The sequence below is a fragment of the Seriola aureovittata genome, chromosome 12, assembly GCF_021018895.1.
Source record: "Seriola aureovittata isolate HTS-2021-v1 ecotype China chromosome 12, ASM2101889v1, whole genome shotgun sequence".
In the NCBI taxonomy this organism is placed as follows: domain Eukaryota; kingdom Metazoa; phylum Chordata; class Actinopteri; order Carangiformes; family Carangidae; genus Seriola; species Seriola aureovittata.
In genome coordinates this window covers 2,005,020-2,019,863 of record NC_079375.1, presented here as the reverse complement: position 1 = coordinate 2,019,863, position 14,844 = coordinate 2,005,020, and the positions used below count along the sequence as shown (strand labels likewise).

Below are 14,844 nucleotides of genomic sequence, written 5' to 3'. Positions count from 1 at the left end.
AGAACATAGAAGAAGCAGTGTAAGACTTCTGCTTAACATAGAAGTAGAGGAGAAAAAATATTAAATACGTTTCTGATAGATACAGAGAAAGTTAAACATCAGCTCCAGGTGAACATCATAAACAACCACAGTCATGTGTGGTCAAAAATCTAACAATAGCCAGTGTAAGATTTAAACTCATATTTTACTGTTCTTTCCAAGAGGAAGCATCATTTTTTTTTCAAGACAATGAGAAAAGCACAAAGAATGAGAAATCAGCTATAAAAACAAGAACAGTTTGGCAAAGTTTTATACATATAACATGAAGAAAAAACAACGTGATGCTACAGTGGCTTATCAAACAGAAGTGTGTGTGTCATTCAGTGTCAAACAGCATGCCATTACTCTGCAGTGCAGTCAAAAGAATACAAATGCAATACAATCAAATGTCAGGATGTACGCTGTAGTTTTATATGTGGGTAACAAACATTCTCTTCCAGAAACATCATCATCATAAAAATCAAATATGTAAGCTCAGGTTCTTAAAGGACAGATATGAGAAGGATCCTGAACTCAGAGTCCTGTCAGTCCACCTTAAGAGTTTGACAGGATTTTGTGTTGGAGGAAGCTGATCTCAGTCCTCAGTAAAGAAAACCTATGACAAACCTATCAAACACTGGTGAGCGTCTCTGTTAGCTGGAAATGGAGAGACTCTCTGTAGCCGGGAAGTTTTATTTCCTACCTTCCTGCCAACAGAGGCTGGTTATTCTGTGATTACTTTGTGCATTTTGGGAAGTTTCTTGTTTTGCTTGTTGCCGTCTTGTACAGAATTAGACACGATGATCAGTGTATTATCTCTCTGAATTTCATCATCCGTCATCAAATACAGAAATACGCCCAGGATATTTAGCCTAGCATAGCACAGAGACTGGAAGCAGGGGGAAGCTGCTAGCCTAGCTCCCTCACAAGTTAAGAAATAATAGCAGCAGGGCTGAAGTTACCTTGAGATGTGTTTCTCTGTTAACCCTGTTAACTCGGACTTAGATTTAGACCTGTATAGATCTCAGCAAGTCTTTAGTCTCACCTGAGACCAGTGACTATAAGACCAGTGGACTATAAGAGCTGTGGGGTCTTGGCTTTTAATTAATTCTCTCATATTTTACTATTCTTACTGTTTTTTTATTTTTTTTATTTACATAATTTATCATCAACTGTCTTTCTGTCTAATTAAACAACACTTTGAGCTATATCTCTTGTATGAAAAATGCTCTTTAAATAATGTTTATCTTTACAATTATTATTATTATTATTATTATCACCATCTCCCCACAGAGACACACAGTTCTATCACATACACTGTTCTGATTGCAGGTACTAATTATTTTCCACAGCGTGTCTTCACTGCAGAACAACCAAGTTAACATGTTTTTATACTCATCTCCTAAAACTGTGCAAACATACTTTGTTTGAAATATACTGAAATTATGTAATTTATTTTGTTGCAAAGTTGTTTCCTGTTTCTGTCACAGACTCTCACTAAAACAACAAGAAAAGCTGTGTCCCTTTTGGATTTGGTCTTGAATTGATCTCAGAGCTGCTTGGATGTGGACTCATCTCAGATTACAGGCCTGTTTCCAACAACTCCAAGCTGTTTTTCATACATTATGTTGTGTAGAAAAAAAGACATCATGGTTGTAAGTGCCATTAGTGTGAACGTCCTGTCCTCACTGTGGTTTCAGGTTTGAGCCCTGTCTCATCTCTTCTCTCTTAGATGGAGCCTCCTCACTAACAGACAAAGAGTAACTCAGACAGCTGTGGAGTTGTTGGAAGCTGCATTGGTTCACTTGAGATGGAGCTAGGCTAACAGTTTCCCCCCTGCTTTCAGTCTTAGTGCTATGCTAGGCTAAACTCATTCCCCATCTGTCCCTGCAGCGGACGCACCAAGTTAAACTTCATCTTGTCGAACTCTGGGTCAGACAGCAGAAGAATTTCAAGATTTTGCAATATGTTGAAACCTTGAGGTGTGTGGAATCACTTGTAGATGTTTTTGCATTATTGTAAACACTGACATTTCTAACAAAAGACAACCTCTGCCTCAGAAATCTGATGAAGACAAACCAGCGAGTGGAGCTCTAGTGGACTGACAGGACTCGGTTCATTCTGCAACAGTTGAACTCAGCCTGAAGTCATTTGGCAGCAAAAACAGTTAAAACAAAAGATTGAGTCATTAAGACACTGTCAGATATGTAGATGCAAAAATAAATACAAGTGTGACATTTCATTTTCTCCCTGGTTCTTAGTCCAAATGATGCAGACAACGTCATGGCTACATCTCCTTTACAGGCAGGCCAGTACACACACACACACACACACACACACACACACACACACACACACACACACACACACACACACACACACACACGTCTTCAGGCTGAAATTAAACTTTACTGACATGAATAGAAAATAAAGCAAATGATTAAACATGAGATTTAATATAAAAAAGCTGGAGTTATTGAGCGTTGCTACAGAGGTGGAAAATTATTGGGATTCATGGATTAATAATTATTACCATTAATGCATCATTGTCTAATCTGAAATACCAGCATGTCACAGAGGCATAAAGTTATGAACTTATAGAAATAAATAAATAATGTAAAAACCTTTAAAAAAATATATGACTTAAATAATAAATATAAATAAATGAATAAATTGCACAAATTAAACTGAACTCAGATAAAAAATGTATACATATGTATGGTAAAAAAAAAAAAAAGTAAAACCTGATGAACACACTCACTCATCATGGCACTGTCCTCTACACCACCTGAAGCCTGTCACCCTGTCCGTTGTAAATAAAGTTAAAACAAACCGCTCCACACCTCCACGTGGGCTCTGCCAGGCAGTGCTGCGCCCTGTGCTTTAAAACCCACGCTGCGATGCCATGGTGTCCGCTGTCCATAAAGTTTTTAAATAAACCGCTCGGCACATTCTCCAGATTCCCCCGGGGGAGGGGGGGGAGGGGGGGGGGGGTGTCACCTCACTAATACGCCCTATGCTGAGAAAACTAACATACATCCTAACGTCAGCTGTCCGTGTCGCAGCGGCGGCCTCAGATGAACCACTCCTTCTTGCTCTCGTCGATGGTCTCGGTGAAGGCGGGGTCGTTGACGATGATCGCGGCGTCGGCGCAGTCTGCTGACTCCGCCCCCTTGGCCTCGTTAGTGTGGTAGGAGCCTTTATGACGGAACATGTGGCGGATCACGAACACCATGATGCAGAGGACAGTGAAGATCACCATGGAGATGATGCCTGGAAACACAACAGGTGAGCAGTTAAGAGTGGTCAGTACTGATGCAGCAGAGGCGACTTGTCCTGACTGTTAGTCCCTAAGAGACTGTAGGTCACATTCCATAACTCACGGAGCACTTCCTGTTTCCTCCCTCAGCTCATTTACACCAGTTTCTCTGTTCACACTCATTGAGATGGTTGAACAACAAGTCTTCATCTTGCCCTCTGGATCTGTTCCCTGCAAGACTAGGTCTAAACGTAATCTATGTCTTGACCTGTGGTCAAATCCTGATTTTATAACTGTGACATTGTCTGACAAAATCACCAAAGACATAAATGAAAGACAAAGACTGAGCTGCTATTTACTGTAACATGATCACTCAGAGAGAAAGTTAGAAGAGGCAGAATATCTTTCTTTGCTTAGAGTTGTTTTTTCAGGCTTTTGCCTTTATTACAGTCATAGTGAGAGAGAGAGAGAGAAAGAGATCATAACATACTCCTTGACAGACTGGACAAGTGAGCAGGAACTCACTCTATGGTGTCCCCCAAGGTTCAATCTTGGGTCCCATTTTATTTTCCATTTATATGCTCCCTCTTGGCGACATCATCCGTAAATATAATGTCCAGTTTCACTGCTATGCCGATGACACACAACTTTATTTATCAATCAGACCTGGTGACTAGGTTCAACATAACAATCCTCCACGACTGTCATACCGGAATAAAATACTGGATGTCAGAAAACTTGAGGTCATTGTACTTGGTCCGTCCGCAAAAAGAACTCAAATCATAGAAAACCTAGGTGAATTAACAAATGACATTAAGTCCTCAGCCAAAATAAAAAAAAACTTTAGAAAACTAGAATCAACTCCTCGTGGTTGTATCCCTCCTCCACTCAGACTAGTTTCAGGTTTACATCTCTGTTTATCCAGAGTCAGAGAAAATATGAACCATTTGTGTGAAATTTTGTTATAATTGCTGTGAGTAATGGCTAAAAAGTGTTTTGTGAGGTCCCACTGACCTTGACCTTTGATCTATAACCACCATCTATCTAGTCTAATCAGTTCATCCTTGAGTCCAAGTAAACATTTGTGCCAAAGTTGAAGAACGGACAGACGTGGACAACCTGAAAACAATATGCCTCCTGCTCTGGCATAAAAAGAAACTGACTGAACTCTGAAAGCAGCACAGCAGAGTGCACTCCGCAGCAGTGCTGACTCAGCATCCCGCCTCTCCACACAGAACAACAATTTGACCTTGTTCTGATGAATCTCTCTCTCCTGTAGCTTCAGACTTTAAAGTTGTCTGCAATTAAGCATTTTCCTTTGTTTCTTTGTCCAGCTGTATGCTGTTAGCTTTTTGATGGATGTTCAGTTCTCTTTCAAGGTTACCTCTGTGTCTGCTCCTCTCTGACTGTCAGACTGAAAGATCTGCCTCTGCTGATGGAAACAGTATTCTGTGTGGGGTGTCTGGTAGCTGGAAGTTAAACAAGTTTTACCTCCAATTATAGCAGAGTTGCGATCCACTCCATCACCACTGGCTTTGTCCTCATTGAAGGGGAAAACAGCTCCAGCTGTGGACAAAGTAAACATCTGTTATGTGTTTGAATTCTGATATAAACTCTGCATTCTGTTAGATTCTGATTTGACATGTCCTCATGTTCCTTGAAACTGTGTCTTTACCAAACTCCATGTGCCAGGGGTCACTGGCTGAGGCCATGGGGGAGATGGTCAGGGGTGAGGCTCCACAGTTGGACGGGACTAGAATGCCGTGGGTGGTGACGGGCGCTGCCAGACCCGAGCGCAATGCAGCTTTCAGTGGAGATACGCTGTTAAACTGAACTCTTGACAGACAGCCCACAAAGCCCGGAGTGTTGTAGCGCTCGATCAGGATGGGGTCGATCTGTCCGGTCTCTACAGGACAGAGCAGATCACACAGTGAGTGAGTGTTCTCAACACATCTGTTTATATCATAATTTATAAAACAAACTAGAATCACCTCCTGGTGGTTGTCTGCCTCCTCCACTCAGACTAGTTTCAGGTTACATCCTGTTTATCCAGAGTCATTAAAATATGAACCATCTGTGTGAAATTTTGTCATAATTGCTGTCTTGAGTCTTGAGTAATGGCTAAGAACTGTTTTGTGAGGTCACACCGACCTTTGACCTTTGACCACTAAAATCTAATCAGTTCTTCCTTGAATCCAAGTGCACGTTTGTGCCAAATTTGAAGAAGTTCCGTGAAGGCGTTACTAAGATATCGTGTCCACGAGAATGGGCCAGATGGACAACCTGAAAACAGTATGCTTCTGGCTCCGACTGTCGCCGGTGCTGATGAATAAAAATAAATCAATATCTTCAAATGATACTTTACATTATTAGAAAAAATTATTTTATTGTATGTAAAATAATTTAAAGTGTAGCAAAGCTACTGTAAAAGATGGAAGAGGTTCATCTCTCAGCCAGCAGAGGACGTCCAACCCACACCAATTGCAAACTGTGGTTCACATGGGATTAATTCAGATTCATATTTATCTGTCTGGGTCAGACCTCATACTGTCCTGATGTACCATGGAGAGATGGACAAGTGTATCATCTGTCAGACTTTATATGGTCAAATTCAGGGGATAATGAGTTGTACACAACTCTGTATGACACAAGTGTGTTTGTCAAACATTTAATTTAAAGCTTCATATTTTCTCTTCTCCTGTTTTTTATGTGAAGTGTTGATCCCTAAGAAGGTATATTTGTGGTTTTAAGAACCAAAAACAATCTCAATGTAGTTTTACATCTCCTCTCTCAGGCTTCTCTGTGGAGCTCCAGCAACAACAGGTCAGTGAGCCAATCAGAAGAGTGGCTCAGAGCCTCCTCTCTTTTCTGAGTGATCCAATAAAAATACAGCAGATTTCAGGTAAAACACTCAGGGAACCCAAATCCTGCAAGGGTGGATGGTGGGTCCAGGTGGGCGGGGCTTGGGACATGGCTGTGAGCAGTGACTGCTTTGTTGTGACATCACAAAGTTCCAGAAGTCCTGACGGCTGGTTTTAAGGCTCAGTGTCTGAATACAGGCTGTGTGCATTTCTCTGTGGACTGAGGCTTTGATACTTTCACAGTATTAATACAGAACCCTTCTACCTCCTGCATATTTAATGTGGATTCCAGGGATGGACAGATCGATAACATGGATAATACTCACTACATTTACATTTACATTTACTCATGTGGCAGAAGCTTTTATCCAAGTCAGCAACATCACACAAGTTTCAGTGCAGAAGGAGACCTTGGAGTAAGTAGTGCATCTATTTAATAAGTGAAGAAGATCAGTTAAAGAAGTACAGTGTACGTGGTAGTAAGACATGTTAGAGTGTTAGAGGTGTTAGCAGAACATTCAAACACATACACTCTCTGACAGGATTAAAATCACCACACACACACACACACACACACACACACACACACACACACACACACACACACAACCTGAACCCTAAAACCTGGTCTTAACCCTCAAACAGCCATTTCCACTTGTGAGGTTCAACATTCTGGTCCCCACAGAGCTGTCTGGATCCCACAAGAGTAGTAAAATAAACTCACACATACACACACACACAGACACACACACACACACACACACACACACACACACACACACACACACACACAACACACACACACACACTTGTCTACACACTTACCAAAGACCTTTCCGAGAAAGATGCTTTTGATCAAGTTGAACTGGGTGTCGGAGGCGTCAGGCAGGGTGTACGTGGAGACCGGGTAGTGGTCGAGCTGGAGAACATGGATAGAGGAAGAGTGACAAGTTCAGCTGATAACTTGAATCTGTCATTAACACCTAGAATCTCAATGGTTTTACTTGTCCAGGTTTTGACCTGACTACATTCAAACAGGTGAGCCACACTGGACAGTTTTCACTGGGACTATATCTTCAGTCCATCAGCTAACGAGATACATGATGTTTATCAGTGAGAATTAGACGTGTTGTTGGAGTATTGTTGAACTTTGGACAGAGCCAGGCTATCTGTTTCACCCTTCTTCCAGTCTTTATGCTAAGCTAAGCTAACCACACCCAGTTTCCTGCATATCTGCAGTGACAGTGTTTGGTGTAACATGGCCGGATACTGCAGCAGTGGCGGGAAGTACTAACCTGTAGTCGTATCTCTCTTAGGTTCCTTGTTATGTTGACAGAGTGCGGCTGTCCGTTGGCTAAGTTACGGTGGTCGACGTCTATGGTGTAAGGTTCTGTCAGCCCCCCGAGACTGTAGCGGATCTGGAGGGTGCCTGGAAACACACACGGACAGACACAGGATAACAATGCAACAGAAGTTCATAAAATATATCAATTATATAAATGATTAAGAAATAAATTAGATTGGATGTTGGTGAGCCCACCGTTATGCCTGAGCACCACAGCGAGGTAATCCTGAGTCCTGGAACTGACGTAGACCAGGATGCTGGGGGTGCTGGAGGTGCTGAAGCTGAACACCAGCTCCTCCTGAGTCAGGTTGGCCTCACTAGGAACACTGACACCTGATAGGCTCTTCACTTCCCGCAACACGAAAGGCCCCACCTCGAACGGGAAGTCGTAACGCACCAAGGTTCCTGTCTCAAAGTAGCCGCCAACATCTAACACACACACACACACACACACAGAAACAGCAGCAGAAGAAGAAAGGTGTTGATCACTCTTTGCTGCATCTAACCTAACGAACGATGACATCATCTAATTAACCTGCTGCGATCTAATCAGATCTCGTTCAGCGCTGAGGTCGTACCATCGGTGCAGAAGGCTCCGTCGTACGCGGTGAGGGAGCAGTCGCAGGAGTATCCGTTGTACTGCTCCACACACTTCCCTCCGTTCCTGCAGTGCATCCCGTAGCTGCTGCAGTGGCCCTGGCAACCCGGACTCACGCCTGGAGTCACCCTTGCCCTCTCCTCCAGGTCAAAGGTCACACCATTTATCATCAGAGCCCGCATGCAGCCCAGGAAACCCCTCTGACCACTCGAGGCACCTGGGAAATTGAAGCATAGCATTACGGTGAAGTCCAGAATATATTCATCAACAGGTGTTTCAGTCATATTCTTCTACCTCTGCTGTCAGCCTTCTGACACCGCCTCTTTCTCATCTGGACGATTTTAGCGCATAAAGGAGTTGTTGCTCCCGCTACATAGCTAACGTTAACATTAGCAGCTGTTTACTTACCAGTCTTTCCAAAAGCTTCAGCCATCTTTGTGTTTACAATACAAGAGGTTGTAATACGTCCTCTGAGCAGCTACGTCTTCAGTACAGACGGGAGACTAAATTGACTCGGTATCAGAAAGTGACGAGACAGGAGGTAGCTGGTTAGCATGCTAACTTCATATGACTGTATATAACCACAGATGAATGGGATGAATGAAACTGTGGAATCTGAATCAAATTTAACTCTACACTGTGGACGTCGTCATCTTGGACTTACATACGGTTCAGCTGTACATTAAATACAATGTCAGCTACAGGGGCTTCGTAGACTTCAGTGCTTTTAATAGCTAGTAAATAATAAATGTCTATATGAGCTCATAGAATATTGAGCAGAATGATGATGGAGTTAGTGCTGTATCCTATCACTGCATGAAACACAGCAGTGGGGAACTGGGCTACACTGATGAATTATGTCACACTGTATACATATCATCATTATGACCATATGTATACATTCAAATGTTGCTTGTGCTGTATACAGTGGCACAGACACTAATACAGTTGTCTGTCTGAGTTTGTTCATCTGTCTTCCTGTCAGGGCCTTGTCCAGAGTCTCCTCCTGATCCAGGTACTCCGGCATCCGCCTCCTCTGATCCTGATCAGATGGGTCTGTGTGGTTCCTTCGGTTTCTCAGTGGCCATGTTTGCTTTCCTCCATCATTTCACCTCCGCCTTTCTGTGCACTGTGTGGTGCATTCAGGAACTCCTCCTCAGGTCATAAAGTCAGGAAGTATCAGATGACCATGAGTTTTTTACTTTATGTTCAGATGGTCACCAGTCATTGATAAAGTGACATGTACTGTATGACATCACAGTACAGTACATCTAATGTGTGTGTGTGTGTGTGTTCGTGTGTGTATGTGTGTGTGTGTGTGTGTGTGTGTGTGTGTGTGTCTTACCAATGTATAGCTCACTGTAGAACTCCAGTTTTGTGTGTCCCTGTGGGGGGGTGGGTCTGACCTCTCTGTACTGTCCGTTAAGCTGTAGCACCGCCTCCTTGATGTTCTTCTCAGCCTCCACGCGATGCCACTGGTCATCGTTGAGAGGCGCCAGCGAGCGGACGCTGAGCTCCATCCGCTCACTGCCCACGTCAAAGGAGAAGACGACCACCGAGCCTCCTGGGATAAAAAAAATTGCACATCAGAAACATTTTAAGATCTCGCAATGATTTCTCCTTTTGAATTGAATTTTTTCAGTCAACGTGGCTTTTTCAGTTCAGGGCTCAAGGCATTTAAAACTTCTGCCTGAACATCTCAGTAACACATTTCTTACATTTCCTCATAACTCCCCTTTCATCAGTAAGAACCGTAGACTGTGATGTCACACACAGGTTTCTGAAGAGCGGTTTTGAAGCTCAGAGTGAGCTGCTCCACCATCGTCGTCTTGGCAACACCTGACTCCACTTGTGTGGAGCCGAGTAGTGATGTTACCCTTCATTTTTCATCCCTGGATGTTTGGTAAGAACTAATCTTTTTAAGAACCTGGCCAAATAAAGCCTTATTTTAAGTGAACTAACCTGGTTATATATCTAGTCAATTAACACAGTTAACCTGGTTAAATAAAAATATGCTCCTGTTTGACTAAAACAAGAGGTTTAAATTAATGAGTTATGTACAGTGAACACACACAGACACACCTCTGAGTTCAATGCGGAGGAAGTCAGTGGTTCCCAGGTTCTCCAGAAACACTCCATGAGTGGAGGAGGTCTTAAAGTAGAAGGAGATGTCGGTGCTGGTTTCACCTCTGAAGGAGGGGAAGTGGAGGGAGGAGGCGGGGCTGGAGAAGGAGGCTGCGTTCCAGTAGTTCCCTTCAGACAACAGCAGCAGAACATAAATACTCATGTTGATGAAATATCTCATCTCATAGTCTCTGGAAAGATTATTGTGTGTGTGTGTGTGTGTGTGTGTGTGTTTGTGTGTGGTTGACACTCACGGTCCCCCTGGCATTTGAGTGGTCCTACGGTCAGCTTGGCCTCAGATCCAGCTCTGCCTGTATCACCAACCACCACCTGACTGACTGGCAAATGGTCTTTATACACCAACAGGCCTGCATCTTCCCTCCTGCACAGACACACACACACACACACACACACACACACACACACACACGCACACACTCTTTTGTTTTCTTATACAGTACACAGTATGTCCAAATAAACTCTATTCATAATTATAACCACTCATTGGAAGTAAACACAGCTAACCTGTCTGTTAAATTGTCTATTGCATTATTAAAGTCTGCACATAAACAACAGTTGTGAGTAAATAAATCTACAACACAATCATTTCTTGATTATATGATCATTTCATATCTTGCAGAGAGCGTTAATTGTTTTTCTTCATTGAACAAATTAATTAAAACATTTGACCTGTTGCTAATATTCTATAATATTCTCCTTTATAACTATTTTACTTCCCTGACAAAACTCTAGAGTAAAAACGTCCCATTTTTCATGAGTTGAAATAATAAAAAATAATAATAAGATGTTAAGGTGTTTTTCTCTTGTGACACAGACAGTATTTTTTTTTATACAAACTGATTGATTAAGGGAGTGTCTTCATCCATTCATGGCTAATTTTGATAGTGAAGTGAGGCTTGTGCACATGCGGCTGAAGTGGAACAATGGGAACACACAGCTTTATAATTCTGATGAAAAGAATGTGCAGGTGTATTTCTGGTTTTGTTCGTTCACATAGATTTAGTCATGAATCTACACAGAGTTGTGTCTAACCTCTGGACTGGATTTTGTGCTGCCATAGCATTAAATAGGAAAACATATAGACTTATACATATACAGTGGAAACAAGCAACACACAGTAGTAAGGAATAAAACAGAATCCTGCTTTTCATGTCGTGTAGTCAATATTACTCCTCATGCAGTAACAGTGCTAAAGAGCTCATCGCTGCTGCAGTGAAGTCAGGTTCAGCAGTTGAGTATGAACATATAAACTCTGCCACATTAACCAGCTGAGCTGCTGCGTCCACTCACCAGGTCCTCTGGTCAGCGTCGCAGTTGCAGTAGTATTTGGGGTCAGTGCAGTTGTGTTCGATGCCACAGGAACACTTCTGTATCCCCGGTCCTGAACCCCCCCAGTAGGAATGCCTCTCATTGGCTCGTCCTACCCACCAGGTGAACGGGACGCCATCTGGGATCAAACCAAAGACCTGGAGTCAGTTTCCTTCATCAGAATGAGTCCTATCCTGCTCACTGACTCTGAACCCAGCACAGCTGTATCACACCGGAGCCAGATGTGGGTTTGTTAGTGACTGCAGAGGAAGCTGAGACAGTTCACGTTACCTGGAGTGTTGAGCAGACGAGACATGCGGCAAGCGTAGGCTACGTACTGTTCACAGTACTCTGCGTTGCCAGTGACGGACAGCACCTGGACACATGGATGAGACACAGAGCTCGGATTAGCCCAAAATGTCTATTTTCGACGTTTGTGTTAATATGTCAAATATGCAAAATATGCAGCAGGTGAAGCAGGTCAGAGAGCGCCGCTCATTGTGTACCTGTTCATCGGTCACGTTGTAAGTGATCTGCAGCGCCGCCTTCCCCTCCTGGTCTGCTCTGGTGACTGAGGTCTGAGGAGACAGGTTGTTCTTCAGTGTGGTCCACACCTTCTCCTCTAAAACACCAGAAAACAAACCATCAGTCAGCTTCTTCAGCAGCTCATCCTCATCATCATCTCTTCTCTCTGCTGTCATCTGCAAGGTGCTGCAAGACCTTAAAGACCCGCAAGTTCTATTGTATTCTATTCTATCCAATATATTCTATTCTATTCTATCCAATATATTCTATTCTATTCTATTCTATCAGATGTGTTCTATTCAACTCTGTTCTACAGTGGTGTGTGGAGTATGTCCACTATAAGTGTCGACAGTAGAGCTCATGTTTGTGCCACAATCTGGAGCGAGCACCCATTCTTCTGGGAAACAGACTTTGTTAGTGTCTTACCCAGGGACAGGTGAGAGAATTAAAGAGGTGAGCCCTTCAGCCCTCTCACAGTGACACCTCACCTGTCATGTCACAGGTGACTCTGAAGGGGGCAATAGATCCACTGCCGTCTGGGTCGATCCAGTAGCTCCCCGAGCTCTTCCCCTGGTGCTTATACTCCTCACAGGACTGCTGGTACATTGCTGCAGAGGACACACCACGCACAACTCAGTAGATGCACAACAGTGTGTGTACTTAAGTGTGTGTGTGTGTGTGTGTGTGTAAACTTACAGGTATGGCAGGTAGCTCCGGTGTATCCAGTGCCATTACAGTTGCAGCTGAATGTGTCCCAGGTCTGAGAGCAGCGACCGCCGTGCTCACAGTGGTTGGGAATACACCTGAGAAGACACACATGAGCAGTGGACAGAAACATCAGCATACACAGGGAGAACACAACAGGGACCAGTTCCTAACCCCCAGAACTAGAACTCTTATAATCTGGACTGAGTCATATACCTGTCTATGATGGCGCACATGTCCAGGCTGACATTTTCAAAGGTCCCAATGAGACCCTGCTCTACAGCCCTGAGGTCAGCTAGATGGTCGTCTATGTGGATCATCTGCATGCAGCCCTGGAAGGGGCGCTGAGCTGATCGGGTGTTAGTGTGCATGAAGTAACCTGGACACAAGCAGAGGAAGTTAAAGGTCATTATTACAACCACTGGAGAAATAGTTTGTCAGGAGTTTAGTAATACTGAGGTCATGAGGTCAAGCAGCTGCCCTAGGAACAATGTTGACACCAGACACCAGACACCAAACACAACAAACAGGATGTAACTTTTCCACATTAAATGTCTAAAAACATATAGAACTATGTTCTATATGTTATAATAGGGCGGTATCGGTTCTGAGTTTTTATGGAGTGTGTGGGGTGAATAAAACAACATACACTCTTCTGTCAGACTCTCTTATCCAAAGTGACTCACCAGTGAGCAACATCACTAAAGCTTCAGTGCAGTGGGAGAGCTTGGTGTAAGTAGTAAATACTACATCTATTTAGTAAGTGAAGGAGATCAGGTGAAGAAGTGCAGGTAGAGTTACAGTAAGAGCTCGTTGTTAGAGGTGTTAGGAGAGGAGGTCTCTCTGAAGAGAGGAGTCTTCAACAGATTCTTGAAGAGAGAGAGACGCTCCTGCTCTGATAGTGTTCAGTAGCTTGTTCCACCATCAGGGAACCACAGACCAGAACAGTCTGGACTGAGACTGTCTTCTGTGCAGGGATGGTGATGACAGACCACATTCATTGGTGGAACACAGAGAAGGAGCATCAGGCTGAATGACTGAGTTCAAGTGGATGGAGAAGAGCCAGAAGTCTCTCTGAAGGCAGCATCAGTGACTGAAATGATTCAGGCCCTATGTATGAGTCAGGTATCATCCAGCCTGCGCTCCGAGGGTTCATAGATGACATCACAATAACAATGTGCCACACATCCAAGCAAGATGGGTATGGGAAACCGTGGACGTCATAGCCACCTGGGAGAGGATGTCCTTCAAGGCCAGGAATTTACTGTAAAATACACCTCAACATGTATATGACATAAGAGTGTGAAACACTTAAAACAACTTTGACTTGACTAAAAGAAACTAAGGTGATTGTTTAATGTGACTCACTAGCTGAAAACACAAATACCCTGCACTGCCAAAACTTGAATAATACAAAGTTACATTGGATGATGAGTTATCTTTTTGAGTAGTCACCTCCGAAGTAGTAGGTTCCTCCAGTCTGGATGTGGAGGGGCATGACTGTTCTGACTGTAGATGCTTCATCTCCATCTACTGTCAGCATTGCATAGAACTCCAGTGCATTCAGATGGACACTGTGCCACTGGCCGTCATTCAGACCCGAGCCTGAGAGGAAAAACGCATTTCAGTCTATGAACTATGGAACTATGAACAGGATAAAACTGACAGCAAGATAAAAAAAGGGGCTAAATGTGATGACTGATTACACTAATCGAAGGCTGCTGAACTTCCATTCTGACGACCAATGAGCTGAGCTCACCTGATGAGATATCAATGTAACGTATGCTCTTCTGCTGTGTCACATTCACGTAGATGTTGACCTTGCCCTCCAACAGTCCCACCTCCACCCAGCCGTCGGCCAGCGCTGTGAACATCAGCAGCCCGTTGGGGTTCCATGTCCTGAAAGACAGGCTGACTGACAGAGTGTCGCTGTCACTCTGACCCGGCAGCCGCAGGAAGGACGTGGAGTTGAAGAAGACGGGGAAGGAGTTGGACTCGCTGCAGGAGAATGTCAGGTTACGCTACAGAGGGAGAGAGAGAAGAGTGATGGAATTATAGAGGTAGATTTCAATCATGGACT

The 14,844-nt window shown here is 43.6% G+C and overlaps 1 protein-coding gene across 1 annotated transcript in view; it reads right to left on the bottom strand.

Annotated features, from left to right (window-relative positions):
* Window positions 1-165: 165 nt before the first annotated feature.
* Window positions 166-14,844, bottom strand: part of cntnap2b (contactin associated protein 2b) — a 34,600-nt gene continuing 19,921 nt past the window's right edge. The window contains exons 8-25 of the mRNA XM_056392235.1: window positions 14,524-14,785; window positions 14,220-14,369; window positions 12,981-13,143; window positions 12,756-12,862; window positions 12,548-12,667; window positions 12,041-12,156; window positions 11,826-11,910; window positions 11,517-11,673; window positions 10,460-10,587; window positions 10,164-10,334; window positions 9,427-9,645; window positions 8,062-8,298; window positions 7,679-7,912; window positions 7,434-7,567; window positions 6,964-7,057; window positions 4,953-5,183; window positions 4,769-4,843; window positions 166-3,291 (exon numbers count right to left, since the gene is read on the bottom strand). Coding sequence (XP_056248210.1) covers window positions 3,092-3,291; window positions 4,769-4,843; window positions 4,953-5,183; window positions 6,964-7,057; window positions 7,434-7,567; window positions 7,679-7,912; window positions 8,062-8,298; window positions 9,427-9,645; window positions 10,164-10,334; window positions 10,460-10,587; window positions 11,517-11,673; window positions 11,826-11,910; window positions 12,041-12,156; window positions 12,548-12,667; window positions 12,756-12,862; window positions 12,981-13,143; window positions 14,220-14,369; window positions 14,524-14,785 — 2,883 coding nt within the window. The 3' untranslated portion in view covers window positions 166-3,091. The remainder of the gene's footprint in view (window positions 3,292-4,768; window positions 4,844-4,952; window positions 5,184-6,963; window positions 7,058-7,433; window positions 7,568-7,678; window positions 7,913-8,061; window positions 8,299-9,426; window positions 9,646-10,163; window positions 10,335-10,459; window positions 10,588-11,516; window positions 11,674-11,825; window positions 11,911-12,040; window positions 12,157-12,547; window positions 12,668-12,755; window positions 12,863-12,980; window positions 13,144-14,219; window positions 14,370-14,523; window positions 14,786-14,844) is intronic.